At 39.6% G+C, this 26,901-nt stretch overlaps 1 protein-coding gene across 1 annotated transcript in view; it reads right to left on the bottom strand.

Annotated features, from left to right (window-relative positions):
- The window catches only part of ZSWIM3 (zinc finger SWIM-type containing 3), a 67,322-nt gene extending 62,081 nt beyond the window's left edge, over positions 1-5,241 (bottom strand). The window contains exon 1 of the mRNA XM_044090222.1: positions 3,726-5,241. Within this exon, the coding sequence (XP_043946157.1) occupies positions 3,726-3,880 (155 nt within the window). The 5' untranslated portion in view covers positions 3,881-5,241. The remainder of the gene's footprint in view (positions 1-3,725) is intronic.
- Positions 5,242-26,901: the final 21,660 nt, after the last annotated feature.

Raw genomic sequence — 26,901 nt, 5'->3', positions numbered from 1 at the left:
ACAACTAGCTTAGTTTTTGGTTTAATTCAAAGGGGTACAATATTTGTCAGCCATGGATAATAGGGTAAACAGACCACTCTGCTTTGTCAGGCATATCCCCTGCCTGTCCCCATTACACTTTTATATATTGGCTAAAACCTTGTCCTCCTTCATAGTACATTTTTTAGGCATTGCCAATCTGATAAGCCTTCTGACATAGCAAAACCCACATAAGAATATCTAAAAGTTGTTATTGCTCAATGTCAGGAGTCTGAACAAGAAACTTCACCATCTACAGGCTTCACACTGGAGGATGTAGACATTTGTGCAGTTACCACGACTTTTTTAAAGCTGCACAGAACATCCCAGCAAAGCAATACTTCAAGGCTGGTCAATCAGTATGATCTATTTGAGCTTCTCCACAGCCAAATTACCATAGGCAAAATCCCATATCATAGCCTTACAAGCTATAGGTCCCACTGTATGACCCAGAAAAATCAGCAACACATACTAAAACGCACTGGAGACCATCCCTATTCAAGCCAACACCATTCATGGTTGTTTAACTACCCCACTACAGACTGGGAATCATACAGGACCCTTAATATGCATGCCTAGATACTGTAGAAACAAAAAATACTCTGGACCAGCTAAGTCTGTTCACCCATTAAGGGCAATAACATCCTTGGCTTAGTCATGACAAACATGGGAGAACATTGCACCATTTCTAAGGTGGTCTCCTTGAAAATAAAAGATAAAATACCAGGTAACCCTGGAACTTTTAGGAATTACTCCAAGGCAAACTTCCTAATGGTAAGTGATACTTTAGTACAACTCCATGTCCTCAAATTTTGAGAACACCACTGCCTACATGGATTTGTTCATGAAAACCCTGTATAATCACATTAACAGGTGCACCCACTAGTAACAAGTACAGGACTTAGCAAGCCACCCTGGTGGAATCCAGATCAATAGCTTGTACAACAAAAGGAAGAAAATCATAGTGAAAATTATGAGGTGCAATGACCAGCAAGGTAAAAACAATCTCATAAATCTAAACAAGCAGCACAGAGAGCTTTATCAATTCTACCAAAGCCAAATTTGAGGTTAAAACAGCATCCCAGGCCAAGACTCTCACAAAGGTTTCTTCAGCTATGTGTACAACCCCAAAGGCAATACACAGCAATGTAATGAATTGATTGTAAATTAAGCCACCTGTACTGCATTGATAAATCTTGCAAATCTACTAGCAGACAAATTTATCTCCAATTTTTCCACCCTCCGCCCTCACTACCACCAACATCCCCATCAGGAAATTCCCACAACTGTTTATTCCTCTACTATCACTAGAGAACAGATCCTAAAGGCAATCTTCAGGGCCAAGAGCACCGTATTGATGGGCCGTGATAATATCATAGGATGCCTTTTAAATACCATGAAACGGGAACTATTGGGCCTACCAGGATCACTATTTAACTACAGCTTCCAAAACAGGCTTTGTGCAGAATGAATGGAGAACTGTGACTGTTACTCCACTGCACAAGGATGAGCCGTCCATACACCTGGGGAACTATCAACCCAGCAGCCTGACTAGTCAAATATGTAAAACACGAAAAGAATACTTATGAATATGCTAATAACATACAGAGATTAGATCCAACTCATTTTGGTTTTGTCAAGGGCAGGTCGTGCCTACTCAACTTGGAGAGAAAGCAATGGATGATGGTAAAATGGTACACACTGCCTACCCTGACCTGGCCACAGCATTCAACACAATATTTCACTTGGGCATTGTAAACAAGCTCACTGAATTAGGCATCGATCCCTTCACCATCTGCTAAATAGCCAACTAGCTGACAGACAGGACACAAGAAGTTATGACAAGGAAGTCTACTTCTACAAGTATGAAGAAAAAAAAAAACTTTATTAATTTTATTTTTGTAAGTAATTAAGCAGTAAATGCAGTTACTAACTGAGTGTCTCTGGGCTTAGCACTGGAGCCACTCCTCTTAGGTAACTACTTCTCTGAAGTCAAGGCTAACATCAAAGACCTCTGGCTGAACAAGTTTGCAGACCATTGCAAATTAGGTACAGCCACTGAATCCCACCAAGACAGCCTGACAAACTAATAACTGGTGCTGTTGTCAGTCCAACTCAATGTTAAGAAGTATATAATATCTTTTGGTAAAACAGCCACATCAGCAAATTTTTTGCATTGAAAATTTATTCCCAAGAGTAGATACAGTAGTCAAGGATTTGGGAACACATGTAGACAGTGACTCAGCCTTTGGCCATCACGTGTCTACAGCAGTAAGGAAATTATTCTATGTTCCATAACTTATAAGAAAGCTTACAGCATCCAGATCCAAAAATGTCATCATTCTGCTGTACTCTGGGCTCAAAACACCAATCACTGAATGCAGTTTCACCTTCGGCATGTACTTGATCAGGCATATGCAACAAAAGCAGCTTCCACAGAGGTTACTCAAGGAAAGAATACATGGTTTAGAAAACAAGTCCTCTGCAGACCACCCCAAAGCCTTATTATCCTTACAGGCTGTAGAGAGGCGATCTAGGACTGACCTAATCTAGCCTTAATGGACCCACAGCATGTGGGCAAAAAAACAGCATCAAAAACACACTAACCAAGGATTTAAATCTTACCTGCAACACAAGCTGGACATGCTGAAACAACAACTATGTGTCTCACAGGCTACCCCTTCTTTGGGAGATTTTTCTAACCATGCAAAGTTCTTCCCCGCACTTATTCTAGTAAAAACTTGGATCAGTGTATGGGGAATCATAGAGTTACCCTGGGTTTGGCACGCATGTCTCTATTAGAGAGAGGAAGTTTGTAAATGCTCATCCAGTCATGACCAATCTTACATACCCCCACAAAACCTTAGGGACCAATAGGTTTCTAATATTCCTGTTAAGCATGACTAGGCTTAAAAAAGTCCCTTTAAGGTCATAAGCCTAGCATTCTCTTAAGATCTTGAGATAAGTGTGCAAATCATACAGACCGCTGTACAGAAGAGGAACATTCTGAACAAGGAACATACAATTATAAAGCTAATTTTATACAAAAAAACTAAAATGACTTCCCAGATGAAGATTCACAGTTAACAAATATTAATAAATGAATGAAAAAATAAATTTAGTTAAGTCAAACGTCAGAAATAACCACCAAGTTGTTATATGTCATGTGCTTTAAGAAGGTGGGCCAACAGTTCCAGCCAGAAATGCCACTTTTGATCTTGTAGGGGTGGGGGTCTGTACATACAAAACAGCAAGGAATAGAAAGACAATTTTCAGTACAGAAAAGATCTGAATGTGGGTACAAGGAACACTCATTTTCAAGCTTTACTCCCGATGGTTTCTAACCGATTGGAAAAACACTCCTTTTCCTCTTTTGCCCACTAAGTGGCCAAAGCAGAATATCAAAGAAAGTGAAAAAATGCAGAACACTGGGAGCGACTGGGCAACTTGTTAATTATCCAATTTGTTGCAATATTACAAACACCGCACTCAAAATACTGTTTTAGATTCTATTTCTGGTAGAAAAGCACAGTACTGTAATAGCCAAAACGTTATTCTGCAAGCCACTTGTTTAGATAACAATCTGGATGCTAAATACATTTTAATAAGGTAAAAATAATAATAACAATAAAGAAAATAAATACCCAGTAAGTTTGATTAACATCAACCAAATATTTTAATCTAAGTTATAAAAGTAATGGTCTTACTTGACATCCAGCCGAATATCTGTTCCATTCTTCTGGTTGAACACTCTCACCGAAGAGCTTTGGATGTTGGTATAATTGCTGCCAGTGCTCCTGTTATGCTGCTTAAGCCAGGCCAAAAAGTTATCATAGTTTTCAAAGCAAAGTGGGTTAGCCATGCTGACCACACCATTAAATATGGATGTCCAACTTTCAGAAGTTAGCAGTTCTTAAACTAGCACAGGGTAGCATAAGATTCAAAACCACTGAATCTCTGTTAACTTGAATCTTCCAGAAGCCATGTAATTATCTGGTTACAGTTTCAGTCATCTAGTTGTTAGTTCACCATCAACAATGCATATGCCTGGCCAACAAGCCCTCTAAAGCACAGCTCTTTTTATGTCATTTCAGGGAACATAACAAAACAAATGTTGTCTGCAGATCCTATCTGACTTCTTAGAGACATACTGAAAAGCTCTTAAAATGCTACATGCAACTGCCTATGAGCAAATAATTTGCAAAAAAAATCAGTAAATTATAAATAAAGTACTCTTATAATTTCTTGCCTTACAAAGCATAACCAAGGAAGAAGGAAAAGGGAGACAGAAAATCCATTATATGTGTAAAACGTGTCCCGCCTACAGCTATTCTCAGCCAATGAAACGTAGAACTGTAACAGACAACTGCAGCTACCAATTCGTTTTAGCCAACTTAAGAAACTGACAGAACGTTCCTTTAATTTGTATTTTTCAGTTCGTGCCCACCCATCTCGATAAAATCACGCTGTTATAACTGTACTAAGCACAAAAGAAAAAACAGTTCCTTTAATAACATATTTACACAAGATTTACGTTGCAAACAAGTGTTTTCTGTATGCATTTTAAGCCAATGAACATTTCCTACAACGCTTACTACTCTCATTGGATACTCAACACAATAAGGAAGCGCGTAATACAAATTCCGACTAAACATTTATACTCGCACGATGTCAGGTGACCAAGCATGTGCTTAGACAAAAAAAAAAATGTCGTCTTCGATCTTTAAAGCGAAAACGGAGGTTATAGAAAAGGAAGTGATAAATGACGGTGACCTCCGGAGTGTTTTAGTGACGAGTGTATTAAATCTGGAGAAACTGGACGTGGATTTGTATAGGTATTAACATGCATTCCAATATTGTAAAACACACTTAATTTTAAAATAACAATGTATTTTTATGATACCCATTCAAACTGCTAAATAAAAAAGTTAGGTTAATTTGAGTAATCTGTATTAAAATTACAAATGGTACTTAAACAGATTTAAAATTAACTGCTGAGACAGTACCCTCCACCTTTGCTTGGTGAAATGTGTTGAAATTGACAGTAAACATTGCGACCCAGAGCATATGCATTGATTAGGAGTGGGTGGGGACGAATACGTGTAAGTTAACACTTTAAGTTTTCCTTGCTCGAACGTAGGGGACCGCAGGAAAGTATGAAGAGCGACATAAGGTGGCTTCCACTGCCTATACGTTCTAACACTAGTGACAGAGGTAAGGTATTGACAGAAATGTTTGAGAGATGCGGTAGCTCCATGACGTAGCCCCGCCCCTTCTCACCAAACGTAATCTCCACTCTGAAGATGCACATGTTTGGACAGTGTATGTTCGAGCCTTGCTAAATGCCATAATACAAGTTATCGAAAATTGTTATAAATATACCAGGGTTTTATCGTTGAAATTGTCTGATTCACTGCACAAAGTAGATGTAGACATATGAATGTGCTGTTTGGACTTGCTATGTAGTAATAAGAACCGAAGGGGGGGGGAGGGGGCAGACCAAAGTTCATTTGTTTATGATTGTCTGCAGGTAGAGAGGAAATGGCCATTTACTAAATCTTGTAATAATGATTAGGAGTATCATTTTTACACTTGGCATTTGACAGGATTCAAACGCATCTACAGCCACGTATCTGCCCCTCGTAAAGTGTATTTTTTTGTCAAATCAGTGGGATGATCTAAGGATTAAGGTATAAAATAATGAGGTGTATTTGAGTTTCAGACATTTTTCTGATCACAGTATAGTGGTACACAAAGAATTTTTTTGCAAAAAAAATACACCTCTAAAAACTACTTTTCATGTTGTTTTAAAATGACAAGTGGGTAGTCCCTGTTTCAGACGTCATATCCTTGAGAAAATGCATGCTAACACAAATCATGTTATTCTAGTAACTTTCTACCTTTATAAAAGCAATATTTAAAACGTGTCCCTATATTTGAGCATTTGCCACCTATTATGTCAGTCCTTGTCCAGATTTCTTGCATTAAGAGTCTGAGAGGTAGTGTGCGCGCGCGCTGAGCTTCCCAGACTTTCTGTTATGTTTATAAGGTAGCAGTATCATGGACTATTGAATCTTCTTTACTTGAGTTTTTATGATCTGTGAGGGAAACCCCTTAGGGTCTTGTTTGTGAGTGAAGTAGTGTGCACTTGGGGATTGACAGGGAGATTGATGCAATGCTGACAGTGTTGCTAGCATTGTACCAGAGACAGTGGTGAAGCAATAGCCGAGTCATAGAATGAAGCTTACAGTTTGGCAATCAGCATCATGTCCCATCCTCACCAGTGGTCATGATCTTTGGGTTTGACAGAATGAGAAGCTTGGTACTGCAGCCACTGTTCAACTTCCTCCTCTCCACAAAATAGGAGTAGCTTGGGCACCTTGTAAAGATGCCCCCCCAATGCACTTTCTACAGCAGGTGTCAGGCCCACTGGGGAGGAGGCAATGGAGCAGACACAGGACACATTTAAAAAAATCTGTTTTTCTGCTTCCCTGGGAATCCTGTGGGATTAGTTGAAGACTGTTGTTGGGAATATACAAGTTTGGTCCACCCTGCTCAACTTGCTGTCACAGTATCCTTCACCAGCATGGGCATTTTAGAAACTGATGATGATGATGGGCATACACTCTGTGAACGAAGCCGTCATTCTTTTGAATCCCCCAGTTAGAATGCAGCTCCGCTTAAATTCTGAAAATACAAGCATGTTTCTTATACTGAAACTAAATTATTTAAACTGGTCATACAGACAGTCAGGAACTAATTGGAACATGTCAAACCATAATGTGTAACTGTATATCAATACCCACATAATTAAAAACGTATAGCATTTAAGTGTTTCTTTTCTATATGTGTCAGGAAAGCTTGATATTTTAGGGACTGTACCACAGCTTTTTTGACTTTGTAGGGACAGTGGGCATTTTTATACTCCATGATCATTTCAGCTTCATTATGGCTGCCTGTATGACACACAGTGATACTAACCAATATTATTTCCATGTTTGCTTGCAGTTCTAGTTGTATGTATCAATCAGTAGAAAGATAAGTGAGCATTGTAAAATATGTACTGATTAATTGTAGCATCTGTGAATAAGTTCTTGCCCACTGCTGAATATGCAAGGGTTTGCCAAGTCCATTTAAACAGAAATCTGTTTTAATCCAGGGTAGTTGTGCAAACTTTGCAACACTTCTTGAACTGGGCATTTACTAGCTAGGATTCTAAAAAACTAGGTAGGTACTAGGCTATTGGCCCTAGGGCTTATATAAGCCTAGCCAAAAAGGTACCCTGGCTTTCGCCACCCAAGAAAATATTTTCCTGTGCCCCTGTCGAGCAGAGCCACAGAGATGATCCCCTGGGTGAATTTCCTATTTCCCATCCAATCATCAAGATTTTTCTTGAAGAGTGATAATGAGGAGCTTTGTTTGATATAGGCAGGTAGTTTGTTCCAGAGTATGAGAAGTATCTGGGACAGGAATCTCTCCCTCCAGCATGTTCTGTTTATTGTAGTGATAAGGTTTAGGTCCCTAGAGCGTGTAGCTCGGAAGGATTGGGATATATTTAAGTGGAGCATGTCCAACAGCTCTGGGTTTGACAAAGCTTTGTATGTTAGGCAGAGATCGCCTCTGAGTAGGCGTTGTGTGACAGAGTAAAGCTGGATTTATTTGAGACGGTCTGCATAGGGCATCTGTTTGAGGCTGGTAATCCTCTTTGTGAGGTATTTCTGTGGCCTTTCCAGTTGTTGTAGATGTCTTGTGAGGTACATACCAAAAGGGGCATTGTACTCTATAATGGGTCTAATGAGTGCTGAGTAGAGGGGAACAATGACCTCTTTTTTTCCTGGATGAGAAACCTTTTGTGATGAGGTGTGCCATGTAGAAGGATTTCCTGTCTACTGTGGTGATGTGATTATCAAAGGAGAGACTACTGTCTCACTGTAAGTATGCTTGCTTACAAAGTAGAATTACATTGGTGTTCACTAATGGAGACTGAGATTGCATCTTTTAATATTCCGTCCATTGTGGTACTGTTTTGCCACTGCAGGTCTTCCTCATATTTTTTTTACACATATAAAACAATGCATCAGTTAAGGCCAGGAATGTAAAACCAGCCCCACTTCTTCCCTATTTAAACACACTTGGAAAAAATCAGCTACTTGGAACATTAATTTTAACTGATGTTCAGTCTGAATGATGGGCACACTGTTAAGAATTTGAAATTGTCGTTTTGCAAAAAAGTACATTTAACTCTTAAGAAGATATGCATTTATCTTTTCTTGTTTTGATTTCTGAAAGTAGACCCAAAGACTGTGCTGGCATTTCTGCAATGGCATAAGTTGTTGATATGGGTTCTTGCTTTTAGCTACACTAGGCTGGACAGATGCTTATTTCAGACACAGAGATAAATGACAGTGTAACACTGAGCCTTAGAAAATGCAATAATTATGAACTTTAGGATGTCTAATATTGCAAATACTTCTAATTTTAAAATGTATTCACTAACTAATAAGTGTGGAACATGTAAATATAATCATCTTCTTCTTCTTTCGGCTTTTCCCGGTTAGGGGTTGCCACAGCAGATCATCTGTCCGCTCATGATTGGCAGTGGAGTTTTACAGTGTCGAGTTGCCAGCCCAGCACCCAACCTTCCACACACACACACACACACACACACACACACACACACACACACACACTCACACCTAGGGCCAATTTAGTGTGTCCAGTCCACCTACTGCATGTCTTTGGGATGTGGGAGGAAACCGGAGCACCCGGAGGAAACCCACGTGACCACAAGGAGGACATGCAGACTCCGCACAGAAGGCACTCCAGCCGAGAATCGAACCGGAGTACCTCTTGCTGTGAGGCGGCAATGCTAACCGCTGCACCACCGTGGCCGCCCTGGAACATGTAAATATAATAAATAATGCAATTTATATTCATTTTAATAATTTATATTTTAATAAATTAACTACAAACTAATGAATGTCCAGGCTGGAAGAGAAGACTATTGGCTATAGCTCTGAGCATAATATATGAGTTGGCAGTAAAGCCAGCATTAGGCTGTCATGATCTTGATACAGTAGGGAGGTACAAGTTTTGGCATGGATTGCTTGGGGGTGATTATGACCTAATTTGGGTTTACAGAAAATAAGAGTTTGAGAAAATGAAGTTCTTTGGGAAGAAGAATGTTGTCAAGAGTTAAATGAGATGTGGATGTTTATAAAAATGTAGGATGGGGAAAGAAAGAAAAGCAGAGAGAGGATGAGAGAGCAGTTGAGAAGTGGTGCCCAGAAGGGGGTTGTATTTTTCCAGCATTTTTCATTGTGCATAAGTCTGGCATTACACTGGGATGGAAAGTAAGGGGCATCTTTCTGAAGATGATATGAAGCTAAATTGGAGGCTTGGGCTCACAGATGCCAGATGAGGTTTAATCTAGTAATATTGGAGTAATTCAAGAGCTGGGTATAAGTTACATTGATTAAAATTCTAGAGAATGATTCTATAGAATGGTCAAGAAAAGGATTTGGAGGTACTCAACAAAGCATCAGTGAGCTATGAACAATGTGACAAGGTAGTAGCCAAGCCTGAAGGGATACTTAATGTAATATGAAAGGGACTGACTCCAGGGATAGATGGTGTTGGTGTTTCTAGCTCAGCAGATTACATGCTCATCTTTGATACCAGGAAGCTCAGAAGGCTGTATGTGTTCATTCCACATCATGGGCTTGGATTCCAGTTTCAGTACTGGCCCTTCATTGTAGTACACATGAGGTTCTGACATTTGAGTTACCATTATTTGGATAATGCAGAAAACTGAGGTCTTGTGTGCTAGAGGAAATGGCTTACGTAAAAGTTAAATATCCCATTACATTTGTTAAAAAGAGAAGGGTCATTTTTTAAACATACAAGACCTTCAAAACAACATTTTTACAGCCTTTTAAAACAAATTCTGTTCATGTTAGTGTCATTTTAAAACCCTGAAATATTTTCTCACCACATATTGTCTTTTTATCCTATTACTGCTTGAATTGAAGTTTCTGTATTGTACATTAGTTCCCCCAACACTTCAGCCAAAGCATACAGACACCTGTGATTCCATACATAAACATTCTCCAAGACATTATCTGCAGTCTCCATGCTATATTTGTATATGTCACTGTTTTCAGTCACTCATCTAATACATCAATAAGTCTTGTACTGAAGTACATTTAAATTATAAATAATATATGGAGTCTCCACAGCTTCCATTCTCTTTACTTCTGAAAAAAAGCACCATATCCACTCTCACACCACCATTCCATTTTCATCACTCTCCTACTCATTTGCTTCTTTCATCACTCAAGTTACAAATAATTTGTACTGTTGTACTTGGAAATTCTTAAATGAAAGCCAAAACATTATTAGGTTTATCATACCTTGTTCACCTTTTTTACTTTATTACAACCATTACACATCTTTAAAGCATTTAATTTAAATTCTGTGTCCCCTAAAACTAGTTTTACAAATGTGACTCCACAGAACATGATATTGGGAATGCTTGCAGTAAGTTAAATTAAATTTGATAGCAAAAATATGTTTATTAGCCAAACTTTTTTTTACTTTCCTATTTGCCATTTGGTCACCTTCTTCACTTTTCACTCTGTTTTCTTCAACTTCTGTTTCTAGTTTTTCATTTTCATATTTGCCCTAACTTCACCCCAGCCTTCCTCTTAAAGTCAGTAACTGGTAACTTGCACCTTTCCATCCCCCACATACACTCATGCCATGCCCTCCTTTATATGAATTTCACTTCTTCTCTCAGAAAAAGCCATGCTGTCAAAACAACTTCAGAACATGTGCCATGTTTGAAACCGGTAAACATATGTCAACAGTTTAAACAAAAAGCTTTTTTTCCAATGGCATGTTTAATGTCTTGAACACTCTGTCTTCACCTCTCTTGTTCGGTATATATTTCTCGGAGGTACAGGCTAACACGAAAGGACTGTGGCTGACCAAGTTCGCAGATGACTGCAAACTGGGTGCCATAATCGACTCTCCAGCCAACACAAGCATCCTACAAAAGGGCCTCATAGAAACAGACAACTGGTGCCAGAGCCATGGCCTCAAGCTAAATGCCAAAAAGTGTATAGTCATCCCCTTTGGCAAAAACAAAGTGCCCACAAATTACCACATAGGTGGTAATCCATTAAGTACAGAAGAAGTAATTGGGGACCCAAGTTGATAGCAGTCTCTCATTTGACAACCACGTGGCCAAAGTGGTTAGAAAAACATTTTATATAGCCCACCTAATCATGAAGGGATTCACATCTAGATCAGGGGAGGTCATCGGGCCTCTTTACTCATCCCTCATCAGGCCCATAATTGAGTACAATGCCCCTTTTGGGATGTACCTTATCAGACACCTGCAGCAACTGGAAAGACCCCAAAAATACCTCACCAAGAGGATCAAAGGGCTCAAAAAGATGCCATATGCTGCCCGGTTAAAGAAACTCCAGCTCTACTCAGTGGCATACCGCCTGCTCAGAGGCGATCTGTGCCTGACGTATAAAGCCATGTCCAACCCAGAATTAATGGACATGCTGCACCTCAGAAAATCCAAATCCCATTGAGCTACGTGCTCGAGAGACTTGAACCTCAGCACTGAAATAAATAGGACATGCTGGAGGGACAGATTCATAACCCAGAGGCTCCCTTCACTCTGGAATAAAATCTCAGTCCAAGTTAGGCAGAGTCCCTCATTGCCTCTCTTCAAGAGGAATCTTGATGAGTGGATGGGAGATCGTAGGTTTACCCCGGGTATCACTTCTGTGTCAGTGTTAGACAGAGGCCCCTTTTACTAACCTTGAAAAAGGGCATAGCAAATGCCCTAGGGCAGATAGCCTAGTATGAACCTATGAACTTGTGAATCTTTCAAAATAAATTATTTATGGTGCGAGGTTAAGGGGAGAGGCACAGTATACTAACCTTGAAAAAGGGCATAGCAAATGCCCTAGGGCAGATAGCCTAGTATGAACCTATGAACTTGTGAATCTTTCAAAATAAATTATTTATGGTGTGAGGTTAAGGGGAGATTTCCAATATTCACTTTCTCTCTCTCTCTCTCTCTCCCTTTTGCCAAGAACTGCTAAAAGGCTTATGGGCTTTCAGTGAAACATAATAGAATAGAGAAAAAAAATGAAAACCCAAGTAAAAAACATAAAACTTGAATTCAGAAGTACGTTTCCTCTCTGCAAATAAGAATTTGCATACAGTTTGGAAAATCCATGATGCATTATATAATATGATCTGATAATACCCATGCCATATTTTCTACAAAATAAAGAAAAATAAACATTCCATTGTTTTTTTCTTAAGCACCACATAATATCCCACAAGGCATTGTATTTTTGATAATTTATGAGTAAAATCCCTCCTTTATAACATTTTAAGTAAAACATCTCACCCAGGCTAATGAAGGTAAAAAATGATATCCAAAGGTAATAAATGCTTCCCAAGTGTGACCTCCACTGTTACAGCCTTTTACTCCTTAGCGTAGCTTCTCATAATGTCTGCAATGCAGGGCATTTTTTGGCATCCAATTTGCCCGTTTGGAAACCAAATCCTGATATTAATGAGAACACCCCATTCAGTTCTGTTGTTTTATATTTCAGTAACTGAGGAAGTTTATTTGTTTATTTGAATTTATTAAATGGAGCAGAACACTGATCAAAAATGAGCAGTTTCAGTCTCATCCAAAAGAAAGAAACATTAAAATGTACAGCAGTAGGAAGTATATTGTGAATTTAAAAGGAAGATACAAAATGCAACAGTCAGATATATAATATGTACAGCAGCTTGTAGCCAACAGATGCATGTAATCTTGTGAGCAGAAGAGTTGAAATTTCCAGATGAAAACTGCTCAGAGAATGATTGGAGAGGGTATATAGACAAGATTTTGGTATGATTCCATACTATCAGCATTTGCATTTTGCATGATTTATAAGATGACTTTTCAGTTGTGCTCAAACTTGGTGGGAAGAAGTATGTGTAAGAGCAGAGGAGAGTAATTGCCAGAGTTTGTATCCTAATATAGCCTGTAGCATGTAGTTTGGATTGTAAGGTTTGCAGTAGTGGACGCATACCTCTCAACCAATTGGGGACAAATTTCAACAGAATCAGGGACAAGTCAAGAAAACATCAGGGACAATCAGGGACACTTTTTTAAAATATTAGTGCTATTAACTTGAAACATTGACAGAATCAGAGCATATGAATTAATACACATCTTCTGAGGTAAAAGAAGTTTATAACTCTTAATTATTGTCATTATTCATTAAGTGTAATTCACCACCTTTCCTCCAAAAGTCACTAGTTTTAGGAGGGATTAAGAGAGACAGAGTTAAAATTTAAGTCAAAATCAGGGATGTCCCTGAAAATCAGGGACAGTTGAGAGGTATGAGTGGACGTGAATGTTTCATGTAGGAGATTATTTGAGGGGGTTTGCCTTATAAGTGTGGTCATTTAGAAATTGGAGCAGCTGTGATCCAAGAAACACATTATCTGTTTCCCTGACTGGAAGTCATTTAGCTTTTTCCAGAGTTAAACAAAGATATTCATCTGTGGGAGAGAGGGTAATAAATTGACAGATTTTGTTTGAGATAGATTGAATGAAAACGGTGCTCTTTGTCAGTGTGGCAGCTACCAAAGGGGAAGCTATAGTCAAGCTGTGAGAGAAACTTTCCCTATGACCAAGAGTAGGTAAGAAATTGGGAGGTGTTTGCTTAGAAAAAGAGGGAAATAATCTTTCACATGTGTTATCAAGGTGTAGACGTAAACTGATAGGTCCAGCCATATTCCAAGGTACTTGAATGAGTTGAAGCTGTCTACTGAAGTATTGGAGTGAGTTCTGCTTAGTTTCTGCCTGTTTCTGCACATCATGTTTTTCATTTTTGAGGAGCTAACTATTAGGTTTTTATTGTTAATCCAGTGGAATGGGGAGTGGAGAGCTGCTTCAAGTTCATGTTGTAGTGTAGGTAGTGATGAGGTAGATCAGAAAAGGGCGATGTCATCAACATAAAGTAGCAGTGGGTGTTGAGGTAGAATAAATGGAAGTTTGTTCATGTAGAGAGAGCACAACAGAGGGGCAAGAATGGAGCCTTGTGGGATACTTTTAAATAACAGAGCAATAGATGAGCTTGAAGAGTTGAAATTAAAGTTATGTAAAGTATAACTATGGAGTTAAAAACAGCGCATGGTAACATATATTAAGACCTCCTACCCTTCTTCTCTTTGTAAAAATTCTGTCTTTTAATGGCATTAACTGTGGATCCCCTCAGTCACAGAGGGAAGAATAGTTCTCATTTACAGATCTCGAGTGACATTTAAATTCTAAAATTAAGCCTAACAAAAAAAAGAATGTACTAAAATACTTTCTTGGTAAACTATTTGTCCCACTTGTTATATCTTTCAAAATTTTCAGAATCTCTTCACAGACATCTTTTTTAGCAACTTTGCATCCAAACCTTATACCTTGTATTTTGTGCAGTGCTTCATGCACAAGTTTTAATCATGTCCTTGAACCACTGTGCCCATGGACTTCTGCAAATACGGATTTACTTCATAAAATCATTCATTTCTGCTTGACTCACTGTTTTGTCCAAATAAGAAGACCTGCTCACAGTCTGCAACATATCTTGTTTAAGTACCAAATTAAATTGTAAGTAGTGTTTCTATGTGGTTATCATATTCTTATAGTCAAAATGTAGGACCTTTATCTGAAACATTTGTACAGTCTAGGACCAAACTCTCTAAATGTTTTATTATAGACTATACATGCTCTTTCTCAAAAACATCTAGTATTATTCATATTTTCCATTAACTGAAAAAATTTAAATGCTTTTTCAATTATCAGCAGTACTTCATATGTACTACTTACTTATTGAAGTCTCCCCTAAAACCAAATCATCAACATAAAATAAGATGAGATTTAATATATACCATCTTTAATATACCACTTAAATCCCATTTGTATCAGTACCCTATACGTTCATAAAACAAACTCTCAAAGGACAACCTTATTTTATCCATTTGTCTTAGTGTAGAACTGCTGTATATTTTCATTAGGCTTGTTATAAATCCATCTCCATTATGTACTCTTTCAACATTCTTACCACTGTTGTGGGCAAGGCTATTAGATACCTTGGTGATATCTAAATTAACCAAAACCTTTTTTCCGCATTGTCTGGTAGCTCTGCATATTCATTAACCTACTACAAGGTGTCTATGGTATTTCTTTCAGGACGAATATTTCCAACCCTATTGCCATCCGTTTCCCAGCATTGTTTCTTGCTCTACTCTGAAAAATTTTCACCGCCATCTTGTAATTGCAGGTAAGGCTGATACAGACCTTCAAGTTGCAATATCTACCCTTTACTACAAGCAGAGTGCGTTGAAAACTCAGGATGTAGAGTGTGGAACACTATACGCATAACCCAACATAGACAAAAAAAACGATCTAGTAATTCAGTGCTTTAATAGTTCTGAACAAAATATATCACAAACACACATATTTTACCTTTCACTTAGAGACCAAAAATCTCTCATTCCTTAGAAATATTCAGCACTGTGCCTTTTGTGTTCTACAGATATGGCATTCTGTACACAACAAATATCTACCCCAAACTTTTCTTGTTGAAAAAGTGCAAAGAAGATATTGAACCAGTATTAAATAGTTTATGAGCAGATTTCTTTATGGTCTTTCTCCTCTTGTGTTTACTTCCTGTGACTTCATTAGTGCTTAGACTGTTATCATGCTGTAAATTGTCACTCACTACTTCTTTTTCTCTGTCAGTAATTGAGGCTATTTAGTTATTGCAAAGTGCCGGGTAATTTTTTTTGTCAATGTGTATCACACCCTACCATTTTTAGCACTTCACTCCATAAGGTTTATTGGCTGACAGTTTTAGGTTCTAAACTATCTTCTTTGTGTGCCTATAAGCTTCCTAGAAAAATGTAGTATCTGTATCTAAAATGTTTGCGGTCTGGGGCCTAAAATGGACATATTTCCTGTATTTTCTGTAGTGCTTTGTGCACATTTTGTAATCTTATCTCTGACCACTTATTCATGGATGTCTGCAAATAGAGTTACTTCACAAAATCATTTCAGTGCTGCTTGAATCACTGTTTTGTGCAGATAAGGAGACCTGATCAAAATCTGCAACATCTGTTTTAAGTACTAAATGAAATGGTACATCATATACTTGCGGTGAAAAGCTTTACACATCTATTTTATTGCCTGTTCAGTCACTATGTCTGTGTCATGAGAAGTATCATTACCAAAGTAATAAAAGCAGTCTCACATCAGTGGTATGTGCACCCAGAGGAGTGAGCACTTGCTTCCAGAGCACTTTTCTGTCAGGTGGACTGACTGATTGAAATCTGTTTCTCAAATATTAGACTCGCAACCAAAAATATTATCTTGAACCATAACTGGTACCCTGTACTTTTACCACTATTAGTGATCTGTGGCTTACTGCCACTTTGGAATTCCTCCTGTCTATCTTTCTTTCTTCACTATATATTGCCATGACTCTTATAGACATTTTCAGGGACTTCTAGAGTCACCCCCAAAAGTACCAGTTTTTGTTCAACTGTTCTTAATTGGCAGGGCCTGTTCATATCATCTGACAAAAGCATATCAGCAGAGTGTTTTGTCAATCAGAAATGGCACACAGCTCCTGTAATTTCTATAGAGGCAAACCTCCATCAAACATTAGCATATTTTTCCACATAAGTGATGTCAGTTTTCTCTGTCTCTCTTTTGACTTTTATCATCCCATAGAAAGATGCTTTACAACACCACCGCCTGGAAGAGGGTAACTTTCCTTTAACGCATCCCCTCCAGTACAGACTGTGTACCTTTAACTCCCAGTGGATATGGCTTCAGCCTTTAAAAAATTAAGTCATCACCTTACAGTTCTAACAAATACTCATTGGCAGAGGTCAAATATCAATATAATTGTGTTTGCCATCATGTATGCTACAAGATAAAATATTCTGGTACATTGTATGTAGCATGGTTTTGGAATTATTAATGCAAATATGAACAAGAAATATTTGACGCCTCAAGGCACAGTAGGAGTTAACTGCAAAAACGCCTGGAGGCATCACTCGGCTGTAATGAGTTCAAAGGCACAAAAATAAAAAGAGAATGTAAGATACACTTTTCACATATTAAATATGCACAGAGGTGTGAATGTACTTCATCACACCAAAACACTTTGGTCTTTGCCCCATGTAATGTTCCCAAGACAATTTACTTTCTTACTTGCATTACACAACACTTTCCTCAAACTGATGTATCATCTACTTTACAGTAATTTCTGTATTATAAAAAAGTGCTGTTGGTATCCACATTCTCTTTTCTGTCCCCGATGCCTTCTCCTGTTCCTCACAAAACATGGTGAGAATTGTGCAACAATTGCCATTCCTATGTATTGGTAACTTTTCCCCAAAATTCTTTTATAACTATGTACTCATAAATTTCTTTCCTCACAAGCTGTCCTCGTACACTTCCTCTTAGTTTTGACTCTGGAGTTTTTTTTTACTTTCACATCCATTTTTCTAATGCTGAAGGCCACCTTACATCACATATATAAGCTAAAATTATTTATATACTTCAATTCTTTCTATATCTCACAGTCCCATATTTACATACTGTATTTAAATAATTCCTCCCCTTGATCATCTTTTCAAATTTTATACCACAAGTCCCATTATTTAATTTTCCCAAAGTCACCATTTACTCAATTTCTTTGCCTTTTTTCTTTTAGTTTGCATATCCTGTTGTTTTAACCTTTATAATCATTTTTCATCTCCAGCTTTCCTTTCTTAGTCTGATTCATATTTCATTTTATGATTACATGGAGCAAAACTACAGTAGAGTGACCTTTCCTGACTTGATCCTTATTTGGAGTGTTTGACCTGATTGTGTAAATCCTGACACTTCCAAAAAAATGTGATTTGGCCAAAGCAACAACAAATTGTCTAAAACAGTTCTTCTAATATCCTCACTTATCTGCATTTCTAATTATGACCATTTTCTGTCATACAACCTTTGCCCCTCTCCTCCTCATCTGTATCTCTCTAATCCTTCCATTCTTATCTACATAGTTATCTCGTTTACATTCTGGTTCAGCTCCTTGCATCTTCTTTCAGTTCTCTACTGATCAACTCCATTCCCTCTATCTCTAAAACTCACCTACATTCAATGGCTTTGTAACGCATCTATTCCAACACATCATCTTTCCTAATGTTCTTTCTTAGACCTCTAATCATTCTTTCCTCCATCACATCTACCTTCATCCTTTTTTATCTCCGTACGTTTAAATCTCCTCTGTACCTTTATGTTACTTTATTTATAGGAGTCTGCTGTGAAAAATATGCAAATAAGTTATTGCATGAATAATCTAAAAGCAATATTTTACACCATGTGTATATGTTAATTGCTAATTGTTTTCTAAATTATTAGCATGTTAGCCCAGCTTGGTCAAATACTGTAGAAGAGCAATTGATCTTTGCTTAATTTTAATCATGGCGAATGCTTCTTAAAGCATGCTGGTGATCACACATTATAGATTTTGTTTTCTGGTCACAGTTTTGGATAAAAGACAAAATGGTAACAGTGCATTGGTTGTAATACCTGTAGCCTGACACTAATTCAGAAAATTATTTTGAGTTGCCGAACAGATGTCCTGGAGAGTAAAGCTAATATGTCACAAAGGTTGCTCATCTCTGTGGACGGACACTGCGTTTGGTCACAGCATCATAACATAGGTACTAAATATTTTTTTCTCCCTGTTACCTACAGACCATCAATTCTTCCTTTGGGATTATTATCTAAGTAGCCAGCAGGGGTGCTGTGCATAGTCTACTGCTGTTACTGCATGCAGCGGCCTTAGACATGTGAAAGCTCCACAGTTCCAGGTCAAGAAGCAAATTTACTTCTGCACATGCATTTGTATCCTTTGAGCCTCAGAGTGGTTATTGTTTGGTTGGGGGTGCATTCTTTGTACTGTGGGCTTGGGCAACATTGCTGTAATACCCAGCCTTTGCTAGATGTCCGTATCAGGCCAAACTGTCCTCTCCCCCAGGATGAGTGAGACTGTGGTGGTAACTGTGATGTTGCGAGGTATTGCCAGCTGAACCAGAAGAATAAGACAGTGCATGTGTGGCATATGCCAGCATGGCTGGCTGAAGTTTTGTAAATAATCTTATGTCATTTGACTGTCACATTCATTTGTGCAGATGTTTGCATTAAAGATGTATTTGTAAAAGTTGCTTGTGTTAAAAATGCTGCAAGAGAAGTTCTGAAGGTGAATTGTGTCGGAGTCAGGTGACTAGATAACTAGCTGAAAGAAGGAACTCTGGCAGCAGTAGTTAATTTTTTTTCTTTTTTCTTTGGAACCTGATATAAAAGCTCTGTCAGTTATCACAGTTCAGTTGTTACTTGTTCAGCTGTTATTTGTACAGTTCAGTTAGTGTGTAGTATCTTATCTTACCTTGTGGAAGTGAGCTTCTCAGCAGTACTTCTTGCCTTACCTTGTGGAAGTGAGCTTCTCAGCAGTACATCTTGCCTTGTGATACTAAGTGAATTAGCTAGGGACAGTTTCTCTTTAGTTCAGTTAGGAAAAGTACAGTAAGATTAATTCAGTATTCGTTTTTGCTTTTGTAGGATTCTATCCAACTGTGTTATTTTTTATATTTTCTGTGACTGAAAACTTTGATGTTTATTGTAACTAAATATTAAGTATTATACTGTTTTCTATATTATTATTATCCATTATTAAATATTTTATACCTTTGCATATGTCTGGTCTTTTAGTGAATACTTTTACAACTGGAGAGTAGTTGTGCTTATTTTAGTGAAACTGTGGCCACTTCGATAAGCCTTACTGCTTCGGTCGCACTCTTACCATTTAGTATCAATTTCACACAGTATAATTGGTTACCCTATGTAAGACACTTAGATTATCTGTCTGGTGGCAGCAATCTACATTGTAGTCTGGAGAGAGGGGACACAGCTGGTGAATCTGTGCCAGCCTTTCCCAGATGTGTGTGTGTTTGAAAAATCAGATATTCATATATGTGTGTGTGTGTGTGTGTGTGTGTGTGTGTGTGTGTGTGTGTGTGTGTGTGTGTGTGTGTGTGTGTGTGTGTTTTTTAGATACTTGGAACTGGGACACAGTGCTCCAAGGTAAGTCTTGTTTGAGATCTGGAGAAAGAGAGTCCATTCCCAGGTGTGGAGCAAGTTCCCTGTGTGCTCTTGGGAGAAACTGTGCTTGACACAGATAGCTGCATTTGAAATACTGTGCAATTCCATTCGTGCTCTTAGTGACTGCATCTCACCGGTGTCAGTGGTGAGGATTGGTGCTCCTTGATTACTTGTTCAGGGTGAAGAGGGGCCATCACAGTAACTCATTTCCATAGTCATAGGCTGGCTTCTGTGTGCTCCGAATCGTAGTCAAACTCAGGTTGTTGGGTTCTTGGGTTTGTTTTTATGCGCCTTGGAGCGTAAATAGCACTGTGTAGATGACCTAAGTAGAGCACCAAGGGGAAAGTACTGACACTTTTCAGCAGGTTCAACCATGCCCTTTGTGTAGATGTCTTGCCCAGTATAATCACAAATGGGTAGAGAAAAATGTAAACAGCACTGAACTGCAAGACTGCATATGTTCTCTTGCAAACACCACTTAAACCTGATGATTAGGTGACCCGTCAAGCTTGATATCTGGTAGGGTTTGGGGCACTTCTACCAACTCTAATTGAAGCAGCAGCTTGTAGAAATACCTATAAACTCCCAAACTGTCTCATGCCGGTCAGTTATACCACAGAGCAAAATGGTCCAGTCAGGGGAAGGCAGAAAATTGCTGGACAATATTAAGCTGTCCTCACATGCCTTGAAAGCATCAGTCCACATTTGCAGTCACTACCTTTGGGGAACCTTATGATAAAAATATAACCAGTACTGGAGTAAGTACTTCAGTATATTCTTGATATCAGAATTGTTTCTGTAGCCATCAGATTTCTGTGGTCTTGGATGGTTGACTAGTAATTAATTCATTGCTAACAAATAGGTGGATTTCAGCCACAATATAATTACAAAGAAAGACTAAAAAAAAACTAAATATGGGCAATGACAATTAGGCAAAAGCAAAGATGAAACATGCAAAATACAGATGGTGTCGCTATACCAGATGAGTATTTGTTATTTTCTAAATTATTAGCATTGTAGCCCAGCTTGGTCAAATGTATCAGATCGAATGATAGGTAGAGAGGGTGGGAGGAGATCAGTATGTGATATTGAATATGTTTCTCATTATTTCTTTTCTCATTACAGACCTCATTTAAAAGAAATTGTATTCTAGATACTTTGCTTAATACCAGGGCTGTCCTTTCTTATAGGCATCTAGATGGTCAATTAAATTGGTGACCATCATGATGAAGCTGCAGTTTTTTTTGGAGGGGGTGGGTGCTCATGCAGTACAAATCCTTTGTCTTCGAGGAGTGCATAGTTGATAAGCTGACATGTTACACTGTACAAAATTCACTCATGCCTAGTCCTTTTTTGCATGCCGCAGTGGTACGGCGGTAGCGTTGTTACCTCACAGCAAGAGGTTCTCACGTTCGATTCTTGGCTGGGCTTGGGAGTGCCTTCTGTGTGGAGTGTGCATGTCCTCCCCGCGGTTGGGTAGCGTTTGAAAGACATGCGTGCGTAAATGAGCGTGCCTTCGTTGAAGGTTGAGCATTGAGCTGGCACCTTGGTGTTTTGTAAAAATCTACTGCCAGTCATTAGCGGACCGGAGTTCCGCTGTACCGACCCCTTACCGGGAAAAGCCGAAAGACAAACAACAACAACATTACTGGGTTTTCACAGTACCAGTTTCATGGCTCACACCTTTATAAAGATAACATTAGATGAATATCTTGCATGTTTCTTTATAAAGGCACATTTTCATGATTTTTTTTAACTGGTAAATGAAAAGTTGGATTTTTCTAGAGTGAGCTGGAAATGGAGTAAATGTCATTGGCTTTTCATTTTATGATGACAGATGCATACTGACCAGAGAACGATGGCTGCAGCTTACATCTGTTAATTTTTAAAGCCTTACATATAGCTACTATTCATTTTGCTTGGCTGCATTTCCTTCCAGAAAAGAGAAATTGTGCCAGTATTTCAGAGTAGTAGTTGTAGTACTTTTCAAGGTAACTGAAAAAACATTGAACGTTGCAAATAAAAATGCTGGGATTTTAACAAGTAACTTCTTTTGGAAGACTGTTCTCTGCTGTTTTTCTAAGTCAGCATTTTTTTCTGTAGAGCACCAATAGTGAGTACAGATTTGTTTAGGAGAAAATGTGCAGTGCATGGTAGGTCTTAACTATCCCACCGTCAACAAGTTTGTCAGGAGCTGGCATGGGAATAACTGCAAGGATGCTTTATATCTGCTAGTTTCATGCATTGAATAATAAGTGACCATTACCATGACTGAATAATCCGCTGGTCACTGGAAGGCAGTCTGCTTCAGTATCTTTTGTCAGCAAACCCCTCAGGTGACTGTCACTGTGTATACATTTCTGAGGCAGGGGTATCAACAGATCCTTGAAATACAGAGTTTCTGCATTTTGCAGGAGACTCTGCATCTCACATTGGGTTTTGCAAGAGGTATTTCTCACTACTCTGCTAGACCCACTGCATGATGGAATGTAGCCTCTGTACTGTTTTTCTAACAAATATAGATGTATGGAAGCCTTTTGTTTTTTGGGGGGGGGGGGTAATTGTACATTATAAAGAGTTTGAAAAACAGTGGCAGGCAAGCTAATCCTGTCACTTTGAATTGCCACACACAGCATGTGGATTTCGTTTTACCTCGCTGTCTAAATGTTACAGAAAATTAAGTGACTTCATCTGTTGGAATGCAGATGTCTTTCTTGTTTCATTTGTAACCATGTAAGGCTCATTATGTGCATGCACTTTTACGTAGGGTAATACAGGTGCTTTGATGGCTTAGGGCTTCTCTGTATGCAAGTGAAGACTTGGAGAATCTTTCTTGACAGAGCTTATCAGAAACATGTAGTGGTAACTTTCTTTGTTATTATTTACAGATGCTAACACCCCCCTCATGCATATAACTCATTGTTCATTGTGGTCCAAGTTCAGTAGTTACACCCCGGGATTCAATAAAGTAAATTATTCGTGCAGAAACAGTGTAGCTGCTCCTGCACGGAATATTGCTGCCAAGCGATCCAGTAAACTTGTGTTTTGACATGCACGAGCCTGCCTACACTGTTCTGCCCAGAAACCATTGCAGAATGCTAATTACCTCATTTACTGGTGAAAACCATGCAAATTAGGTGAATTAGCGATTCAGCAAGCAGGCAGGTACTGTGCAAGAACAGTGTTAGTTGCAGAAATGTATTTGGTTACTAGCCGAATACATTTCTGCAAATAAAACAGAGGCATGACAGCTCCAAAAAAAGCTTGTATTATACTCTTTAGGCATGGCAATGGACAAGTATGTGCCCATTGGCATGGAAAAGTGCTTCATTTTTATAAAAATCAAAGTTATTTTTTTGGCCGATTTCGGCCGTGTAAGCTTAGGGCAGTGGCGCGCAAATGGGATCATGCCAAAAATTTAAAAAAAAATGTGAAAAAATTTTAAGGGAAATCTGCATTTTGCCATTATAGTCTATGGCATGCAGAATCAAAGCCATATCGGGGAACAGTGGTTGTCAAGGGGAAAGTCTCTGTGGTAGTGCAGTAACTATGGACTAAGGCAGTAGGGTATGCAAATGAGGGGAAGTTTACTGAATCACAAAAATCTTCTAAGTGTCAAACTGCACCTAACCGTGTAGGTGCTATAGCACGATTTTGTAACTAGGAGGAGCAACAGACATGAAAAGGGGTGTGTCAGGCATGGTGTAAGCACATTGGAGCCCTATAGCACACAGATAAGCTTAGCTAAGCACAGCTAAGTAAGGGGGTGTGTCTTAGGCTGTATTGACTTATTCCATGAAATGAAGAGCATGCTCACGTCCAAGGAGAGCCATTTCTTCGTGTTTATATCAGCTAAATGGGTTTGCGCAGCGCGCACTCGGTCTAAAACGAACAAACCTCCCCCCCCCCAGGAAATAGCAGGACTGTTTACATGTGGGTACCACCAGGTTTGCACGGTGCGCCTTGGAGCTTAAAAGGGGAGGAAATGGGAAGGGAAAAAAAGGAAAATAGCAGAGTAAAAAAAGCAATAGAGAACAAATTACATAGCTAGCAGGTGGAATGCATCCTAGTCAGCTAGTCATACAGGCAGCATCTGCAGTACAACAGTATAAATTATGGAAACACTTTACAGTCTAACATTTCCTAGCAACTCTGCACCAATGGTGTACATGTGGGAGAATTTAACTGGAAAAATGTTGGGGGGTGCCACTGCTTTGATCCATCAGTATGTGCTAGAGGCTGACGGCAGAGAGAGGAGGATCATGCTGACAACCACCACAGACTGAGGAGAAGAGTGTTCAGACCCAGGGTAACTTACCAGGGGCTACATGATCTGGAGATTGTAGAGCGCTACAGGGTGGACAGAGACATACTTCAGCAAATCACTGAGCTGTGCCGGCCTCATCTCAGACCTAGAGCCAACAGAGAGGAACCCATCCCAGTGGATACCAAGGTATGTGTAACCTTAAGAATTCTAGCTACAGGTACTTTCCAAAGATCTACTGTGGACATCATGGGGGTCTCACAGGCATCTGCATCCAGGATACTCCACCAGTTCCTGGATGCCATGCTGCCACATGCCAGTGAGCACATTTACTTCCCCAACACCTGTGAGGAGAGGACCAGCAATATGCATCTCTTCCATTTAACAGAATACCTGGAGGTACTGGGTGCTATGGACTGCATGAACATCCACGTCAAAGCACCACCCGGTGAACAGGGTAGGGTCTACATAAACCGCAAGGGCTTCCCCTCCATCAGTTGCCAGGTTGTGTGCAATTCCCAGGGGATTGTTATGAATATGTGTGCTGGCAGCCCTGGAAGCTATCACGACTACCACATTGTCGCAGCTTTTCCAGGCATTTGCCAGTGGGGGCATCCCATATGGCCATCTGGTGGGGGATGCTGGCTATGCACTGGAACCATGGATGATGACACCCATCAGAAATGCGCACACACACACACACACACACACACACACACACACACACACACACACACACACACACACACACACACACACACACAAGAATGCCATAATGAGGCACACGCACAAACCAGGATCATTATAGAGCTTGTGTTTGGGATGCTCAAGTCACAGTTCCACTGCCTTGATATATCTGGTGGAGCCTTGCAGTACTCTTCAGCCACATGTGCACACATGTTCAATGTATATGCCATACTACACAGTATGATCCTGCGGAAACAGCTGCAGCAGGAACAGCAAGGGGAAGGTCCCCACATGTCCACCACCTTTGCCAAGGTCCCCACAGGCATAGAGGGACTCAGAGGAGGAGGCCCCTAAGCCTGCTTCTGTAGGCAGATGGTGACATGCTCCAGTATGCTCAGGCCTTGGCAAAGAGGCAATGCATAGCACACACATTGACACTGTAGGGACCTCATGGACTGACACGTCTCTGACTCGCACACACAGTAAAATGGATGACACACGCATCACATTACCTGTAACTTACCATGTATAGGCAGTGTACTGTGTGCATCCAACATAGGTAGCCATCAAGCACCGTCCTCACAACTGCTGCAGGCACAAGGTAAGTCAGTCTTCTTAACAATAAATGAATGGATTAGTATGTTTTGCTAGCATATCTCTGGTAATGCTGCATGCATGTAAGGGAATGGGGTGGCCTTCTGGGATAGCAGCACAGGACTGACAGCTATGTAGGACACCAGGAAATGTCTGGCCAAAGTTGACCTCCACACACTATGCAGTAGTACCCAAGGTGGCAAATCCCACTGCAGTGTATGTGTGGGGACAACTAACTGGGGGGGGTCATAGGTCACAGGCATGGCTGTCAGTGTGGGGGTTCCATACCCACCCCTCATACCCACACAGCAAGTCAGCTGTAGAAAACCAGAGAAATGTCTGGTAAAAGCACAGAAATGATATCAATGTTGAATTACCCCCCTACAGACTCACACAGTGATAGCACAGCAGGACCCACAGTTGCAGTAAGACTATGAAGGGTAAGAAGTCTGAAACTCAAATGTATGCCATTACAATCTGACCTGTGCTCTTTACTAATATGCCTCAAGTCCCCAAGACAGGGCACAATAGTATGGTAAATGGAACCAAAATATAAAGCAAACATCAGCACAATCTTTGCAAATGTGTGCAGTTGACAGGTGTGCCCCCCCCTCCATATACCCACACAAATGCAGTAACATGTATGTTTGCAGGGGAAATAGCAGCATAGCACACATTAGCAGGGCTGTACCAATGCACAACATGTTGCATGTCCACAATATGCAGGGGTCAATGAGCTATGTGTATGTGTGGTTAATACTGCCAGGATCTGGCCAGCATGTTCTGCTGGCAGTCATCTTGTAGTGCCCTAGGTACAGTGCTGTCTGACAGGGCCACGTGCAGATAACTGCAGTGCCAACTGTTATGCATGTCAGTGACACTCACTGCTCTGCCACTGACATACCTGGGAGTCACAGTGCTATTTGGAATATACTACACATATAGTGGACATCTTGAAGGATGTGTAGCTGAGGTGCCAAGGCTTTTGTGAATATAAGTGCTTTTGGGTACTGTTGCCAGTGGTTATTCTCAATAATGCTTTTTTCTTCCATTTGTTTTTACATATAATGGACATGCTTGCACAGTAGAA

This window comes from Protopterus annectens, chromosome 12.part0 (genome assembly GCF_019279795.1).
Source record: "Protopterus annectens isolate FY-2018-M chromosome 12.part0, PAN1.0, whole genome shotgun sequence".
In the NCBI taxonomy this organism is placed as follows: Eukaryota; Metazoa; Chordata; order Ceratodontiformes; family Protopteridae; genus Protopterus; species Protopterus annectens.
Note: the sequence above shows the minus strand (reverse complement) of the source record. Positions and strands in the feature narration are given on the sequence as shown.